General features: G+C 37.2%; 1 protein-coding gene across 1 annotated transcript; it reads right to left on the bottom strand.

The window, feature by feature from the left end:
- Nucleotides 1–1,499: 1,499 nt before the first annotated feature.
- LOC124924561 lies at nucleotides 1,500–1,970 on the bottom strand. Its single transcript, XM_047464580.1, has one exon. The coding sequence runs from the start codon at nucleotides 1,968–1,970 to the stop codon at nucleotides 1,500–1,502; it is 471 nt and encodes a 156-aa protein (XP_047320536.1).
- Between the last annotated feature and the right edge of the window lie 17,443 nt (nucleotides 1,971–19,413).

Genomic DNA, 19,413 nt, shown 5'->3' with positions numbered 1-19,413 from the left:
TAATATACATGCACCTTTATTCAGTAAAAAAGGACCCAAAATAAAAGTCAAATGTTTATACAAAAATACAAGTAAATCAAGCAGCATCGGTCCCTCCTCCCACACTTTCTCCAACAGCTTGCTCCTCTTCAAGCCTCATTCCTTCAAGTGTATAAAAGCTAGGGCTGGGTACCTACACCACACACAAGCATAGTGAGTCTAATGACTCAACAAGCAATTATGTATTTTAAAACCTTCTGAAATGCTTTTCTTTCAAAAGAAGGATATATACATAAAAATCTTCATCTTTTCAAAAGAGATGATTAATATATAAAAACCATTGGCATAATTTTGAAAATATGATTTCATGGGGCCTGTACAATAACATCTTGAGCCATATTTGACCCTACACCATTCAGAGTTGATCCTGAAGGTAAGGAATCTATTTGAGCCGTATTTGGAAACGCACACTTAGGAGTCCATCCCTAAAAGCCCTTAACCTATTTGGATCGTGTTTTAGTTGGGCAGTAGTAAATAGAGCTCATGCTAGATACTCTGGTCCCTTAAATAATCAGCAAGTACATTTGGAATTAGCTGACTAGAGCTCATGCCAGCCAGCTCATTCATCAATAATATGCGCCCATGTATGCATAAATCATAATGGTTTCTGTTTTTTATAAATGTGTATACTTAATTAATTAGGGAAACCCTATCATTTATGGAAAATATGATGACCCTTGTCATGCTTTAAAAAACAGGTTGTTTATAAACCAAGTTTGTCAATAAAACTATATTATGCCATAAAAATTTGTATTTCAAACATATATGGAAAATTATGCATAAATACTTGAGATACATAGTTATGTGTGGAGTTAAGAGTGAATTTAAGATAAACTTGCCTTAATTTCGAAATTGGTTAAAGAAGATGGTTTTGGCTAGGGTTTTCTCTTACTTTGAAGAAAAGCTCCTAAGTCTTGCTTAAAGAGAGAGAGAACTGAATTTCCAAATGAATCAAGGTAATGGGGGTAAGTTGAGCTAACAGTTGCTAAGCTAATTTGAAGCATGCACTTGGGGCAAGTGAAGATCATACAATGGGTTAGGATGGAATGTTATTAAGATGCCAAGTTTTCAAATTCAATTATAAGCAAGTGGGTTTAATTACTGACTAAAGAGGAAATTAAATTAGGATTAAACTTATCCTAATTTTCTGGCGGGTCCCCTTACATGGGTCCCTTCAACTTGCTGTTTTATGTAAAATTTCCTAAGTATAATTTGTAAGCCTCTTCCACATGGGTCCTTCTACATAATGTCCCACAATATAATCAACACAACATTTTTTATATCTCAGCCTCAAATAATAATAATAATAACAAGTCTATTCCTAACATGACTTATAAGTGAATACATAAGGGTGAGCATTCCAACAATGCACCTTTGACCCTACTAGCCTTTCAAAACAGAAAAAGATGAACTTGGGCATAACAATTCTACCATACTTATAAAAATTTCGATCTCGAAATTTACTTACAGAACAATTCAGGATAATTCTGATGCATATCCTGTTCTACTTCCCAGGTGGCTTCTTCTATTGAACTATTGTGCCAAAGAACCTTGACCATACTTTCTTCCTTATTCCTTAGCTTCCTGGTTTGCTTGGCCATGATCTGGGTTGGTCTCTCTTCATATGATAGATCATTTTCTAACTGTACTTCTTCATAATGAATTACATGGTTGTCATTAGGAATGTACTTCCTCAAATTAGAGACATGGAACACATTATGAACAATAGTAAGGCTGAGATGTAATACTATTCTATAAGCAACCTCAACAACTGCCTCCTGAATCTCAAAAGGCCCTATATATCTGGGATTCAACTTTCCTTTCTTTCCAAACCTAATGATTCCTTTACAGGGAGATACTTTGAGAAACACATGGTTGCCTTTGTTGAAGATGATATCCCTGCGCTTCTTATCTGCATAGCTCTTTTGCATACTTTAGGCTGTTAGCAACCTTTTCCTGATCTTACTAAGGAAACTGTGTTGGTGACGATCTCTGGCCCAATTAACATTCTTTCCCCAACTTCATACCAATGTAGGGGAGTTCTACATTTCTTCCCATAAAGAGCTTCAAAGGGTGCCATTTACTGATAACTGTTTTTATAGGCAAACTCTACTAATGGGTGCCTTGATTCCCAATCACCACCAAAATCTATAAGGCATGCCCTTAGCAGATCTTCTAGGATTTGGACCACTCTTTCTGATTGTCTATTTGTTTGGGGTGAAATGCAGTACTGAATGCTAACTTTGTCCCCAAACCCTTGTGCAAGCTTTCCAATAAATGTGAGGTGAAACGAGGATCTTGGTCGGACACGATTCTGGTTGGGATTCCGTGGAGTCTAACGATATCTTGCAAGTATAGGTCTGTGTATTTATTCATTGAAAAAGTTGTCTTTACCGGTAGAAAATGTGATGACTTAGTAAGACGATCTACTATTACCCAGATGGCATTCATTTTTATTAAGGTCAGAGGTAATCCAACAACAAATTCCATGGCAATATCGTCCCATTTTGAAACAGGTATGGGCTGTTGGCAGAGAAGTCCAGTAGGCCTTTGTTGTTCAACATTAACTTTCTAGCAAGTTAAGCACTCACTAACATACTTAATGATATCCTTCTTCATATCAGGCCACCAATACAGTATATGCAGATCTTTGAACATTTTGGTGCTTCCTGGATGAAGAGAATATGGTGTAATATGTGCCTCAACTAATAGTTCTTGCCTTAAAGAACCTACTAAAGGTACCCATAGCCAATTCCTGTGATACACCAGATTATTCCTAGTGTTATTCAAAGGTGTCTCCCTCTTCTCTTCTCTTTGCTTCCACAAGGTGAGTTGTGGGTCATCAACTTGTCCCAACCTAATTCTTTCTACTAGATCAGGAACAATGGCTAGAGTTGCAAGAATGCACTCCTGCCTAGGCTCAATCACAACTAGATCTAATTTTTCAAACTCTTGAATCAGGTTAGACGGGGCATTAATTTTTTTAAGCGTACCTGACTTACTGCTTAAGGCATCAACTACAACATTGGCCCTCCCTAGTTGATAAACAATTTCGCAATCATAATCTTTCACCAGCTCCAACCAACGCCGTTGCCTCATATTCAGGTCCTTTTGAGTAAATAAATATTTCAGACTTTGATGATCAATAAATATTTGAGACTTCTTACCATAAAGATAGTGCCTCTAGATCTTAAGAGAAAAAAATACAGTTGCTAGTTCTAGGTCATGGGTGGGGTAATTCCTTTCATGAATCTTTAGTTTCCTTGAAGCATATGCCACTATATTCCCGTTTTGCATAGGAACAGCTCCTAGTCCATTCTTTGATGCATCTGTATAAACCACAAAGTTGCCTACTCCTAATTGAATGGTAAGCACTAAGGAAGAAATCAGGCACCGCTTTAACTCATTAAAACATGTCTCGCATTGATCAGACCACACGAATTTCACATTCTTGCGCGTTAGAGTTGTAAGAGGTAGTACTATTTTAGAGAAGCCCTTGATGAACCTCCTATAATGACCTGCTAGTCCAAGAAAGCTCCTCACCTTAGTCATGTTCTTTGGCGTTGCCCACTCCTTAACTGTTTCCACCTTTGATGGATCAACTTCTATCCCCTTTGCTGAGATGATATGCCCCAAGAAAGCAATTTTCTGAGAGCCACAATACACAGTTAATTAGCTTTGCAAACAACTGATTTTCTTTCAAGACTTGCAAAACTACAGCCAAGTGTTGCATATGCTCTTCCACCGAACTGAATAAATTAATATATCATCTAAGAAAACCACCACAAACTGATCCAAATACGAATGGAATACCCTAAGCATCAGCTCCATAAATACAACTGGTGCATTGGTTAGTCCAAACGGAAGATCCAAGAACTCATAATGCCCATAGCGAGTTTGGAATGTTGTTATCTTTATATCCTCTTCCTTGATTCGCAATTGATGATAACCAGATCGCAGATCAATCTTGGAAAATACCGAAGCACCTTGAAGTTGATCAAACAGGTCATCAATTTTGGGCAATGGATACTTATTTTGGATTGTCACCTTGTTCAACTCTTTATAATAAATACACAACCTCTTGGACCCATCTTTCTTATTCAAAATAAGGACTGGCGCATCCCACGGAGACACACTTGGGCAGATAAAGATTTTGTCTTGATAATCTTGCAATTGATTATTCAGTTCCTTCATTTATATAGGTGTTAAACGATATGGCGCCTTTGAAATTGGCAATGTCCATGTCTTCAGCGTTATAGAGAACTCCACATAACGCTTTGGTGGCAAACTTGAAATATCATCCGGGAATATACTAGGATAATCCCTTACTACTTCAATATCTTCTAACTTGAGTTTATGCCCAACTATGATAGCATAATTATTAAACATCAACCTGGTGGCTCCTTTTAAAAACAGCTACTACCTTTTAAATGCAAGAATCGCACGAAACAGAAAGGTCTTCCCATACTAATTTGTTAGCACCACCATCTTCTTATTACAATAAATCTAAGCCTCATGTCGGAATAGCCAATCCATACCTATGATCACATTAAATCCTACCATATCTACTACCACAAAATCTACTAACATCTTATGGTTCTGATTATAAACTGGGCATGCTTTTATAATCTTATTAGATTCAGGTGAGAGCCTGAAGGCAGTGATATGTTCTATGTCATCAAAGATTCCTTAGGTTTTAAACTAGCTTTTTGAACAAAACATGTAGTAATAAAGGAATGTGTTTCTCCAGCGTCTATCAAAGTGTTGACTAAAATATTTTCTATTAGAAGATTACCCATGATGATCGTGGTCTTAGGGTTTGCCTCTTCCCTTATCATCAAAAAAACCCTCCATAGAGCAACCTCATTCTTCTTGGGACAGTCCCTTTGGAAGTGCCCTCGCTGCTTACATATGAAAGAAGCATTGGACCCTTGACAACAACTCCCTATATGAATCTTCCCACAATTGGTGCAAACTTGAAGTGGTGTATTAGAAGATTTGGCTGAAGATGATTGTCCCGCAGGTTGAATTCTCCTTGGGGGTTGCTGTTGCGGCCATTGAGAGAATCTTTGATCGTTGTTATTGTAAGAGTTCCTCGGCTGCTACGAATGTTGAGAGGTAGCAGTCTGATTATAAGATGAATGGGGCAGAGCAGCTCGATCATAAGATTGACTGAAGGGTTTCTTCATTGTTGGCCCAAGAAATTCTCTTCGTTGATAAATGGCTCTCTTGGCCTGAGTCTCCCTAATGATATCTTGGTTGTCTTTCTCAGCCCTTAGAGCTCGATCAACCGTTTTCCTCATAGAATAAGGATTGCTAAGCCTCACATCACGACGGATTGTAGCATTGAGTCCCTCTAGAAAGTTATTAAAGTCCATGGTAGCGTCGCCGGTAATCATTGGAGCAAAATACTTGCCTCTTTCAAACCTTTTCACATAATTTGCAATACTAGTATTCCCTTTCTTGATTTCTAGAAATTCCTGCGCTAGTTTGTTTCGAGTGCTCAAAGTAAAATATTTGCCATAGAAAACCTCTTTAAATTCCCTCCATGAGATGCTGTTAAGATCAAGTGCTACCTTAGCACCCTACCACCAAATTCTCGCATCATCTTTCAACATAAAAGTGGCACACCTGATCCTTTCTGCTTCTGTAATCTACATAAACTCAAAGATTTTTTTCATAGACTGCACACACTCTTCAGAAACAATAGGATCTGTGCTACCCTTAAACTCAGCTGGCTTAAAGGTCATGAATTGCTTGTATACAGGTGCCTGACCTCCCTCCTGGTGGTTATGATTACTATTATTATTATTATGAAACATTGCCCTCATTTGCTCCCCTTGAAGACGATTCTGATCTTTTAAGGCCTGAATTAACCATGTCAAAAGTGTATTCTGATCTGGCTCCGTTGTTGCAGAAGATGACGAAGACTGGACTTTCGCTGCTTTCCCCATTGTCTTAAATATAAAATCATATATAGACTCTAAGAACAACTTAGCATATTTTCAAACCATATAAGTTGAATTCTTATTTCCTATCATCAGTCCTAATATCACATTTAATCATATAAAACTTACAAACATTGATGGCGAGATCTTGGAGATACAACTGTATGACCTAGAGTGTTGAAGTGCTAAGGATCGAGACTATTTCTCTGATAACAACTGAAACGTCCCTACTCATATTATAATAACTTCTCCTAAAACATGTATATCTATTTATCATTAAGAACACTAGATGAAGCCATATACAACTGATTCTGTTCAAAAGATATACTTCATATATACATGCTTCTTCATACAACTACAAGAAGCTACAACAAACTAACATATACTCCATCTTACTAACATGATTCTGTACAAGTCTTATATACATGCACCCTTAGGCAGTAAGAAAAGACCCAAAATAAAAGTCAAGTGTTTATACAAAAAGACAAGTAAATCAAGCAGCATTGGTCCAAGCCGCATTCCTTCAAGTGTATAAAAGCTAGGGTTTTGTACCTACACCACACACAAACATAGTGAGTCTAATGACTCAGCAAGCAATTTAGTATTTTAAAACCTAATGGAATGCTTCTCTTTCAAAAGAAGGATATATGCATAAAAATGTTCATCTTTTAAAAAGAGATGATCCGTCTATAAAAACCATTGGCATGCTTTAGAAAATATGATTTCATGGGGCCTGCACATTAACATCTTGAGCCATATTTGACCCTACACCATTCAGAGTTGATCCTGAAGGTAAGGAATCCGTTTGAGCCGTATTTGGAAATGCACAATTAGGAGTCCATCCCTAAAAGCCCTTAACCTGTTTGGACCGTCTTTTATTTGGGCAGTAGTAAATAGAGCTCATGCTAGATACTCTGATCCCTTAAATAATCAGCCAGTACATTTGGAATTGGCTGACTAGATCTCATGCCAGCCAGCCTATTCCCTTTTCCGTCAATACTCATTCATCAATAATATGCGCCCATGTATGCATAAATCATAAGGGTTTCTGTTTTATAAATGTGTATACTTAATAAATCAGGGAAACCCTATCATTTCTGGAAAATATGATGACCCTTGTCATTCTTGAGAAAACAGGTTGTTTGTAAACTAAGTTTTCCAATAAAACCATATTATGCCATAAAAATATGTATTTCAAACATATATAGAAAATTATGCAGAAAGGACTTGAGATACATAGCTATGTGTGGAGTTAAGAGTGAATTAAAGAAAAACTTGCCTTAATTTCGAAATTGGATAAAGAAGATGGTTTTGTCTAGGGTTTTCTCTTGATTTGAAGAAAAGATCCTAAGTCTTGCTTAAAGAAAGATAGAACTAAATTTCCAAATGAATCAAGGTAATGGGGGTGAGGTGAGCTAATGGCTGCTATGCTGAGTGTGAAGCATGCAGCTGGGGCAAGTGGAGATCATGCAATGGGTTAGGATAGAATGTTATTAAGCTGCCAAGTGTTCAAATTAAATGATAAAAAAGTGGGTTTAATTAGTGACTAAAGAGAAAATTAAATTAGGATTAAACTTATACTAATTTTCTGGCGGGTCCCTTCAACTTGTTGTTTTATGTAAAATTTCCTAAGTATAATTTGTAAGCCTCTTATAAATGGATCCTTCTACATAATGTCCCACAATATAATCAACACAACATTTTTATATCTCACCACTAATAATAATAATAATAATAACAAGTCTATTCCTAACATGATTTAGAAGTGAATACATAAGGGTGAACATTCCAGCAATGCACCCTTGACCTTACTAGCATTTCATAATAGAAAAAAATGATCTTGGGCATAACACTTTGACTACACACAACAATAATTAAAAGGACTTTAAGCATGTTCATGTGAAAATAGTGTTTACCAAAACACTTATGTTTGCAAACCTCTTCGATTTAAAGGCGATAAACCTTGTGAGGTTTTAATCCACATGTAAACAATCAATCAAGTAGATGCAAATGTGAGATTCACATTGTGTTCACGGGATTTATTCCCTCAAGAAAAGATTCTTATAAAGGAGTTGTACAAAGTCCTTTTTTGTTAGGATAGTTGGTCAACTACATGTTTTGAGCTAAACATTTGGTTAGTTCCCAATTGAGTCACCAGTTTTCAGTACGCGTTTAAATTCAATCCCTAATCCCACATATCCTGAGAGAAATGTTTTCTTTTTTTATTTTAAGCGTCTATAAATTTTAAGAGTCCATCTAACGTCTTGTATGTTAGGACATGACAAATCTAATCCTAAGATTGATTTATCCATTTGAAAGCTCCGTCTTTAAGAGCATTTTTTGCGATCCAAAGTTGGTCACTCTCATACCGTACATATTCTTTATAGTGTTCCTCCCATGGAGGGGACACATAGAAGGATTTTGTTGGGAAAAATTAAAATAAAGTAAAGAGAGTTAATTAAGAAAGAAATAGTTTAATTAATTTTAAATGAATACAAATGACATTTCATGTTGGGAACATAATTTTGATGATGTAGTTTGAATAAGACTATTTGTCTACTTGTTTTGTGTAGGCACAAACTTATAAGACATTGCTTCTTAAGAAGGTTGTCTTAAGACGTCTTACGTAATTAAATGAGGACGTCTAACTCTTTTAAACGCAGTCTAAAGGTTAACGTATTTAGACGAGGTTGTCTAACTCCTTTACACGCGGTCTAATGGGATACGTAGTTAGACGAGGAGGTCTAACTCCTTTAGACGCGGTCTAATGGGATACATAGTTAAATGAGAACGTCTAACTCCTTTAGATGCAGTCAAAAGAGACACGTAGTTAGACGAGGATGTCTAAATCTTTTAGACGTGGTTTAAAGAGAATGTTGAGTCAAATGATTTTGACCATATGTTGAAATAGTTTGACTATTGGAATTTTGATGATGAAATGATGAATGGATTATATATACGTCTAACTGTTCTTGATGCAGGTGTATCAAAATCAGATTTCATTAGACTTGGTTCTAATGAGTCTCATTAGATTGATTTGGTATTAGATGTATGGAATTAGACGTGCAGTCTAACTCGTGGAGTTAGACGTGCGTGAAGTCTAATAGATCTCGGAATTAGACATGCAGTCTAATAGATCTCGGAATTAGACGTGCAGTCTAATAGATCTCAGAATTAGACGTGTAGTCTAACTCGTGGAGTTAGACGTGTAGTCTAATAGATCTCGTAATTAGACGTGCAGTCTAACTCGTGGAGTTAGACGTGCAGTCTAATAGATCTCGGAATTAAACGTGCAGTCTAACTCAGCGGAGTTAGACGTGTACTCTAATAGATCTTGTAATTAGACGTGCAGTCTAACTCGTAGAGTTAGACGTGCAGTCTAATAGATCTCGGAATTATACGTGCAGTCTAACTTAGCGGAGTTAGACGTGCAATCTAATAGATCTCGTAATTAGACGTGCAGTCTAACTCGTGGAGTTAGATGTGCAATCTAATAAATCTCGGAATTAGACGTGCAGTTTAACTCAGCGAAGTTAGACGTGAAGTCTAATAGATCTCGTTATTAGACGTGCAGTCTAACTCTTGAAGTTAGACGTGCAGTCTAATAGATCTCGGAATTAGACGTGTAGTCTAACTCAGCGCAGTTAGACGTGCAGTCTAATAGATCTCGTAATTAGACGTGTAGTCTAACTCGTGGAGTTAGACGTGCAGTCTAATAGATCTCGGAATTAAACGTGCAGTCTAACTCAGTGGAGTTAGACGTGTAGTCTAATTGATCTCGTAATTAGACGTGCAATCTAACTCAGGAGAGTTAGACGTGCAATCTAATGGATTGTGAAAGTTAGACGTACCGTCTATCTCCTTCAGATTAGTCTGAAGTGGAACGGAATTAGACGTGCAGTCTAACTCAACGGAGTTAGACGTGCAGTCTAATCGAAAGTGAAAGTTAGACGTGCAGTCTAACTCCTTCAGATTAGTTTGAAGTGATTTTAATTAGACGTAAGTCTAATCCCATTAGACCAGGTGGTCTAATGGATTCTGTTAATAGACGGGGATGTTTGATTTCATTAGACGAGGTAGTGTAATTGAAATGCGTCTAATTGCTTTTCTTAAGCAGTTGCTTGAAACTAGCACCCATCTACCCACGTGCTATAGCTGTTAGCTACTTCTGCTCCACGTTTTAGTGAAGATCAGTACGATAGCTCTGTGCAACCAATTAACTAATTACACGTAGGCGAATATCCTTCCCACTACTTATTTTGTTGGTAAATCTCTGAAGAATATTCGGCGCACTACTTGTTGTGTACGGCCATGATCCTTGTATTCAGAGTCTGTTGTGTACTATGGAGGCGTTCCAATGTAAGAGTTCCACGTATCGTTCTGAAGATTTGACCGTTGGTATTATGCATATTTACAGATTCCTAAGGACAACGGACGAACTGCCGGAATTACAGAGAGAGAAATCAGTCGATCATCTTGCTTACTGAAATTACTGAGAAATCAAGATTTTGAATATTCATACTGTGAGCTGCTTTCCTGATTGTACCGTGTGTTAATCAAAAGAGAGTTAAAATCAAAGCGTCCTTTAGCAGAGTGATATTCTTCATTTTGTAAGTTGAACAGAGGGTGTTCTGTTCAACAGTGAGCTAAGTGTGTTCAAACTGTATTTGATTCGAATCTTATTATAGTGAATCCTTTCGGTGGTTGGAAGAAGGGGTGACGTAGGAGAGTTTTCTCCGTACATCCATAAACAAATTGCTGTGTTGTTCATTTCTGTCATCTTCTCATTTTTCATCTTAAGCTTCAAATCTAAGTAAACATTCTGCACTTGATTCTGTTTCAAGTGTTTACAAGGGTTTGCGTAGAATAGAAAGTGAATTAAATCCTTAACAAGATTTCTTTCAAACCGTTTTTTATAAGCCTTCATCAATCCACAGAGCCCCGTCTCTATTGTTTAAGCCGTTCCTATCAAAGAAACGTAGTTAGACTAGGTTGACTAACTCCTTTAGACGCGGTCTAAAGCAAAGCATAGTTAGACGAGGACGTCTAATTCCTTTAGACACAGTTTAAATGGATACAAAGTTAGACGAGGTCGTCTAACTCCTTTAGACGTGGTCTAAAGGGAAGCGTAATTAGACAAGATTGTCTAACTCCTTTAGACGCGGTCTAAAGAGATGCGTAGTTAGACAAGGACGTTTACCTCCTTTAGACGCGGTCTAAAGGGATTTGTAGTTAGACAAGGACGACTAACTCCTTTAGATGCGATCTAAAGAAGAACATCTAATGCCTTGCTTTATCAACCGTCTAAAAGACGCATCCGTCTAACCACGTTCACTTTGTTGTCTGTTGTTCCTGTCTTTAGTAGTCTAAAAAGCTAGATAATTCTATCAAATAAATGAATACCACGTACGTGGATATCTCTCAAATACATACCCAGTACAAGACAAGATTATAGGATATTCGGCGCGCTACCTGTTCGGTATGTCCACGATCCAATATTTAGAGTTTGATGTACTCTCGTACTATAAGAGGCCGTCCAACGGACACATGCCACGTGTCCACAAAGAATATTCGACCGTTGGTGTAATTCAACTATAAACTGAACCCCAAGGACAATGGTCGAACAAATGTTACATACAACTGATGAACCAATTGAAAAAACTTACTAAATTTCTTCTTCATACAATTCTCACAATATTATCTTTTATGTGATAAACTTCAGTGTTGTAAGTTGAACAGAGGTTGTTCTGTTAAACAGAGAGTTAACTACCTCAGTGAGTTGTATCCGATTCAAAGAGTTAGTGGATATCCTTCCGGTTATGGAAGAAGAGGTGACGTGACGTATGAGTTTTATCTCCGAACGTCCATAAAACTCCTTGTGTTCTCTACTTTCTTCCATTTGCATTCATTTGTCTAAAGCTTCAAATCCAAAAAACCGTTCCGCATTTGAATCTGTTTCAAGAGTTTGTGAAGATTTGCATAAAATTAAAACAATTACTAATCCCTCACATGATTATTATTGAATCGTTAATCATAAGCTAACAATAGTAAGACCTAGTCTCTATTGTAAGCACCGACCCCAACAAGGGGTATTAGTCTCTCGTTTTCTATTATTCAGCACTAACATCATCTGAATCATGTCTATAGCTGTCACCAAAAAGGTTCCCATGTTCTCTAAAGAAAACTATGTCGTGTGGAAGACGAGAGTCCAAGCTCATCTTGATGCCATAGATGATGACATGTGATTTGTCATCATCAACGGCCCAATAAAGATTGAGATGGACAGATCTGAGTGAACCAGTGAAGAAAAGAGGAAGAATAATCTTCACAACATGGCGAAAGAAATTCTCTACAAAACTTTGGATGACAACATATTATACTTCCTCATATCATGCAACTCTGCCAACTACATTATGACTGAATTTGATGAGAGATTCAACAAGATTAGAACCACTCTTTCCACCTTGGGAAAGACTTACAACAATAGAGAGGTTGCAATCAAAGTCATGCGTGCTTTACTCAGGGAGTGAGATATCAAGACAATGGTAATGAGGGAGTGTTAAGATCGGGGACGCCCTTGGAGGACCGGGGTGTTTTCCGGTTTCGGAAAGGGTGACCGCTTACAACACTCAACACTCTTTGGTGATAGTCCGGTTAAAGACTAAAACCTTTCTCAGCACTGCACAACCTGTCACAGACTCTTGAACCGGGTTCAAGGGCGGAAATGTCTGTTTCAGGTTGAAGCAACGTTTGCAACTTTAGATGATGTTTTTAGGAGGATTCGGTTTTATGGATATGAGTGACCGGTTTTAGAAGTATGATTGGTTTTGAGGTTAAGGTTTAAGTAAACAAGAAATGAAAGCAAGAGAAGGAACACGAGACACGAGATTTGTTTATGGATGTTCGGAGCAAACCCTCCTACGTCACCCCTTCTTCTCAGGTTATGAGAAGGATCTCCACTAACTCTTTAGAGTTACAACAACACTTCCGGTCGAGCCCAACTTCGCTACTCGCCGGTTACACCAAACTCACACTTTGATGTAATACAACAACTCAACACAAACACACACAGAAGGCTTCCGGTTTTAGACAGACCGGTTTTGGAATACAAGACTTTATCTCTCTAGAATTTTAATGCTTTATGACTTTCAGAACTTATGATTGCTCACCACTACTACTGCCTTTAATGAAGACGTTTCGACTTCCTTTTATAGCTGAAAGTAGCCAACGATTACTTTCTTCTCTCTCTTGCGGATTGGTCGATCATTATCACGCCTGTTTGCAGAAAGGTTGCTTGCACGCTTCAACTTCCTCAACACCTGGCATTCATGTAGGTGACTCTGAGCATAGGATGACATAGCCGGTTTTCAGATTGAGACACGTGTTGAACATCCACTTTCGGTTGTCAGCATCGGATCAACAAAGCATCATTGCTTTCCTCGCATGCTTCTGATCGGATCTGATCTTCTTTTATTCTTTCAAGACACGTTTCTTCCGTCATGGTACGTCACTCTTGAATTTTGAATCTTCTGACTTTTGTTCTGAACCATCCGGTTTTTGTGTCTTGTAGTATAATCCGGTTGGAATGGAAATTTATGTCTTGGCTAACCGGTCGCTTGAGAAGGTGAAAACCGGTTCCTCTGATCTTTAAGTTGATCACTTGAAACTGGTTTCTTTGAATTGTAGTATCAGCCGGTTTTACAACGCCAACCTGTTCATGCGGTTTTAGAAGTACCTGCACATGAAGATTAACCTCTGTTTAGTTCGTCTGGCCGGTTCCAAAATTAATCTACTTAATTTTTCTATCAGGGAGTCTAAAGATCTCAACAAGATGGATCTCTTTGACTTGATAGTCGATTTGAAGCCTATGAGTTTGAGATAAACTCTAGGAATGAAGATGAGGTTCCACATCTTCTATTGCAACCAAGGAATTTGTGACCGCATGATCCACCCGCTGCCACTGATATGAAGACCATTGCATAACATATTAACAGTGATGCCATGACTCTCTTTGTGAAGAAATTTGGAAAATTCATGAAGAAGAGCAATTCTAAATCAAGCTCTTAAAATAATAACAATGATGATAAGAATAACTATAAGACTAACTTGAAGTGTTTTAACAGTGATAAACTAGGATACTTTAAGTTGGAGTGCAGGAAGCCAAAGCGAGATGAGAAGAAGAAGGACGACAAGAAAGAGCTGAAGGCTCTCATGGCGGCTGACAGTAAAGCTAAGTGGGACAAAAACGACTTAAACTATACCTCATCCAGTGATAGTGATGATGAAGAGGTCACTTGCTTCATGGAAGAAGAAGAAAAAGATTATGAGATTCAACAGGACAACTATATGGAGTAATCCAGAAGTATACTCCTCTAAAAATATTCTCTAACATATTAGCAATTGACAGACGTGTTTATGAAGCCATTTCCCGACACTAAGTTTTCTTTCCTTAAAATGTTTTTGGTCTTTTAGACCTCAACTTATTTATCTTTAAAACATGCACAAATTGAGGGGGTGAAATTTGATGTTTAAAATGACTAGACAGTCGTATACAGACGGAGGTCCTAATTAGTCTATTTAGATCAATCGTTTAAAGGAGCTATGTACTTAGACGAATATGTGCTTAATCAACTTGCAAATTAATCTTGTCCAGATATCTATTTGTGAAACAGACATCTGAAGCATCTGTAGACGAGCGTGGTTAGACGTTATCCAAACAAATGCATGTTAGACATTTGTAGACACACGAAGTTAGACGCTGTCTAAACTAGACGTTAACCCAACTTAGACGCAAGGAATGAGGATGGAATTTTAGACGTCTAACTACTTATACCTTTGGATGTTTTATCTTCAGACTAATCAATGACAATTGTCACACTAATATGCACTATCATTTAATTTTCCAGCTCAAACAGTAAAAACAGTCATATTCCAAATTTCGAATAACTTGAAGACACATGTCTTTCAATGTTAAGAATATGACTAAAATACCCTACAATGAATTATTTTATGACATTGCATTTAATTGGGATTTAGTAAAAGACGTTTAATAGTGACTAGTTTGGGGAAAAGGTCTTTAAATTTATGACGACGTTATTTCAAATGATGTCTCTTGAACACGTGATTGTTCATTTTCGATTTAAGGACAACTTGCATGCCTAAAGGGTTTTTACGCTTCTTGCAATCTTAAAACCCCAGTTTGATCTTTTCCTTCTCTTTAATAGAAATCCTGATCCTGCATATATACTCCCTTTCTCAAGAATGTCTGCTAAGAAGGTTATCTCTCTCTCTCACAGAATATCTTGTAGGTAGATTTTTATTCGGTCTATACTCTTGAACAACAAGATATTTTGGAGATTTTCACATATTTGGAGGTGTTTGGCCTCAGAAAATTTCTCAGCGGTCGTTTTACTCTATATGAAGAAGCAATATGTGAATTCTTCAAAACAGGGATAGTGGTTGGAGACTCTATCGAGGCAACGATGAACGACGCAAATATTTCTTTTTTTAAAGCAATTATTGCCTAGTTTTTCGAACTACCTTCTGAGTGTCTTGTCTTTAACGTTGCGTTTAATGTCGAGATCATTTCAGAAATGGAGACTGTCTTTTCGGACACCGATAGTCTGATCAACATCAATGGAAAGAAGAAAGCCTTAAAATTCCATTTCTAGCTTCTAAACGATGTTGTCACAAAGTCGCTTCAAGCAAGGGCAGGGTACTTCAATCACTATACTTAGGACCAATTTGAGTATATTGCTGGCTCTTGGAACATTTAGGTGTTCCTATGGGTAGGGTGCGGATATTGACCATTGCATAATCTTTTCAGGCATTTATGTGAAGGGCTTCTGAGCAAGAATGAAAATTGTTCAGGAATTGAGACATACTTCCTCTGTTCCTCAAACGAGTGGTCAGTCGATCACTCGTTTCAAGCGTCCTGCATCCTCTAACTGAAAAACTCCCTATAAGAGGGCTAGGTCTTCTTCTATGGAATCTTCTACAAGCTCTAAAAGCCTAAAGAGGGTTTCTATTAGGGAATCCAGAGAAGTTGACTTCACTCTATCAGCCTAATGAGGACGTCTAACTCCTTTAGACGCGATCTAAAGGGATACGTAGTTAGACGAGGACGTCAAACTCCTTTAGACGCGATCTAAAAGGATACATAGTTAAACGATGACGTGTAACTTCTGTAAACACAGTCTAAAGGGACACGTAGTTAGACGAGAACGTCTAACTCCTTTAGACGCGGTCTAAAGGGAAACGTAGTTAGATGAGGCCATCTAACTCCTTTAAACGCGGTCTAAAGGAATGCATAGTTAGACGAGGATGTTTTAACTCCTTTAGACGCACTCTAAAGGGATACATAGTTAGACGAGGTCGTCTAACTTCTTTAGACGCGGTGTAAAGGGAAGCGTATTTAAACGAGGTCATCTAACTCTGTTAGACGCGATCTAAAGGGATGCGTAGTTAGACGAAGATGCCTAACTCCTTTAGATACCGTCTAAAGGAATGCATAGTTAGATGAGGACGTCTAATTCCTTTAGACGCAGTCTAAAGAAGAATGTCTGATGCCTTGCTTTAGCAGCCGTTTGAAGGAAACAGTCATCTAACCATGTTCACTCTACTATCTACTGTTCATATCTTCAGTAGTCTGACAAGCTAGCTAATTCTATCAAATAAATGAATGCCACATATGTTGATATCTCTCAAATACATTCCTTGTACAAGACAAGATTAGAGTATATTCGGCGCACTACCTATTCGGTACGACCACAATCCAAAGACTTAAAGTCTATTATATTCTCGTACTATAGGAGGCCATCCAACGGACACATGCCACGTGTCCACAAAGAATATTCGACCGTTGGTGTACATTAACTATAAATAGAAGCCCAATGACAACGGTCGAACAACTATTACATACAAATGTTGAACCAATTGAAAAACATAGTGAATTTTTGCTTCTTACAATTCTCTCAAGCAATATCTATTACTGTCTAGCTGTGATTATATTGTAATACTGTCTTTTCTATGAGAAACTTCATTGTTGTAAGTTGAACAGATGTTGTTTTGTTCAATAGGGAGTTAGTTAGATCAATGAGTTGTATCTGATTTAAAGTCTTAGTAGATATCCTTCTGGTTGTGGAAAAAGGGGTGACGTAGGAGTTTTATCTCCGAACATCCATAAAACTCCTTGTATTCTCTACTTTCTCTTCCATTTGCATTCATTTGTCTAAAACTTCAAATCCAACAATCATTTTCGCACTTGAATCTGTTTCAAGAGTTTGTGAAGATTTGCGTAGAATAGTAACAGATACTAATCCCTCATAGGATTATTATCAAATTGTTTATCATAAGCTGTTAACAATAATAAGACCCTAGTTTCTATTGTCAACACAGATCCAACACTTAAATGGAAAACACAACCTATTCAATTTTAGAAAAATGTTTGTTTTATGAATGCTATTCTATAGAACCCCGTTGCTTACCTTTCTCCCAAATCTCACCAAAAGTATATAAGAGAACTATCTATATAGGATATTGTCCTATTTGTTTGAGATGAGGAACTAAAGTAGAGTTCTATATCATAGATTTTTCCATGCCCTTATAGATTCAAGTTTAATTCACAAAGAAACTAAAGAAAGAAAATATAGTATTCATGAATTAAGGGTCTTGTACTTGGTTATGCATGAGGAAAGGGACACAACAACTATGTCTTATGCGCTTGTCACGTGGGATAGTCTCTACTCCTATGTAGTTGGCCATTGTTTGTGAAGGTACATTACACAATGGCATTCTAAGTTCAGAATTCATTTTCTTGTTAATGTCATAATCTTGTTTCTAATCTAGAAGGAATAATCCCAACTCTTGATTAGTTTCCAATTAAGGCTGAAACCTAGCCATTAGAATTCTTGAATCTCCATTTATCGTGTCTTAAGTCAATTTAACAAGATATCATATGATTAGTTCAAAGGTAATTCTAGACTCTCGTTAGATATTCTTAGACATAAAAAATATGAAATGGACCATCGAATGTGCTCCTTGGGCATACATGTGAAACACAATGTGAACACTCGCTTTTGGTGATTTGCTTGAATGTTTGCTTGTTGATAGATTGTGAAACATTACACATGAAGGACTTCATCAGTTCATGGGAATGTGGATTAAAGAAACGAAGAAGGAAATTGGAACCCCAAAGTATGTAATAACCAAAATCGAGGATTTTTCCAAAAGAGTTGGAAAATCTCGAGAAAATTTCATAATTCGAACCATCACTGAATTTTTGGAATTTTTATAAAATTGTTTGAAGACTCAAATTGGAAGAACAATGTGTTTGACAAAAAAGCAATCCAAACAAGCTTTAAAGATTTTTCTACAAGTTGGAAATTGAAATTTATATCCAAAATTGGATGAATATAAAGTTGGAGGGATGAACAAAAGTACATGGGTCAATAGATTCGAATTTTATGTAAGTAATTTGATTTTAGAAGTTTGGAGTTAAAATTGAACAGGGATGGAAGTTTATGGCCTAATAATTCTTATTTAAGAATTCATTCTAGATTTAAACTTCCTATGCAAATTTAAACTAAAGGAAATTCAAGGTGGCAATTTGAACGCACCTTGGAACTTCAGGAAATCCGACAGAAGAAGTTGAAATTTGCAGGTCTTCGTCATCTTCTTTCTCCACGTGCATCTTCTCCTTCCCAACATTACGCAGGGAATCTCCGATAAAAGACGAGCATCGACTATCACCTAGGAATTGATATTTCCATTTGTCTGAAAGAATTGTCGGATTCCTATGTTGAATAACATAGAATACTCCATTCTTCCGATCGGGAACATTGTCTTCCTATATAGAGATCCATCATGGATTCTCTAATGGTCTGGAAGATTGATATTTATCGTTATTGAGACTTGCCAAGGAATAGGCTACCTCATATACAGATTATAAAACGAGAGAATGAAGAACAAAGGAATCTAAAAATGATTCATACGGATCTGGAAAACTAGATAACGATTGTTGTATGTGTTTTGCTCATTGATGACACAATGACTCCTCAATCAGCATAGGAGTATTCCTCGTTCTCTACTTACTCGAATGCACCACCGCTGTGTCGAAGAATTTGTCTATATCATCGCTGAAGAACTCGCCGACAGTTCGTCCTCCAACAAACAATGTTTGATGTTATAGGAGGCTTTTAGATTGGAGAAATGAAGCTAGGTACGACCTATCATCTTTATAGAACTAGACTCGACTATCCTAGGACACTATCAGTTAGGTTTAACCAACAATCAAACATCAATTATCCAAGCATTCATCAATTCACAAACAGAAATTGAATTAATAAATTGACATGGATTCAACTCAACATCGACGTCAGTGTAAATAACCCACGTTTTACATATATTACATCGAAATTTGGACAAG

This window comes from Impatiens glandulifera, chromosome 2, assembly GCF_907164915.1.
Source record: "Impatiens glandulifera chromosome 2, dImpGla2.1, whole genome shotgun sequence".
Taxonomy (NCBI): domain Eukaryota; kingdom Viridiplantae; phylum Streptophyta; class Magnoliopsida; order Ericales; family Balsaminaceae; genus Impatiens; species Impatiens glandulifera.
Note: the sequence above shows the minus strand (reverse complement) of the source record. Positions and strands in the feature narration are given on the sequence as shown.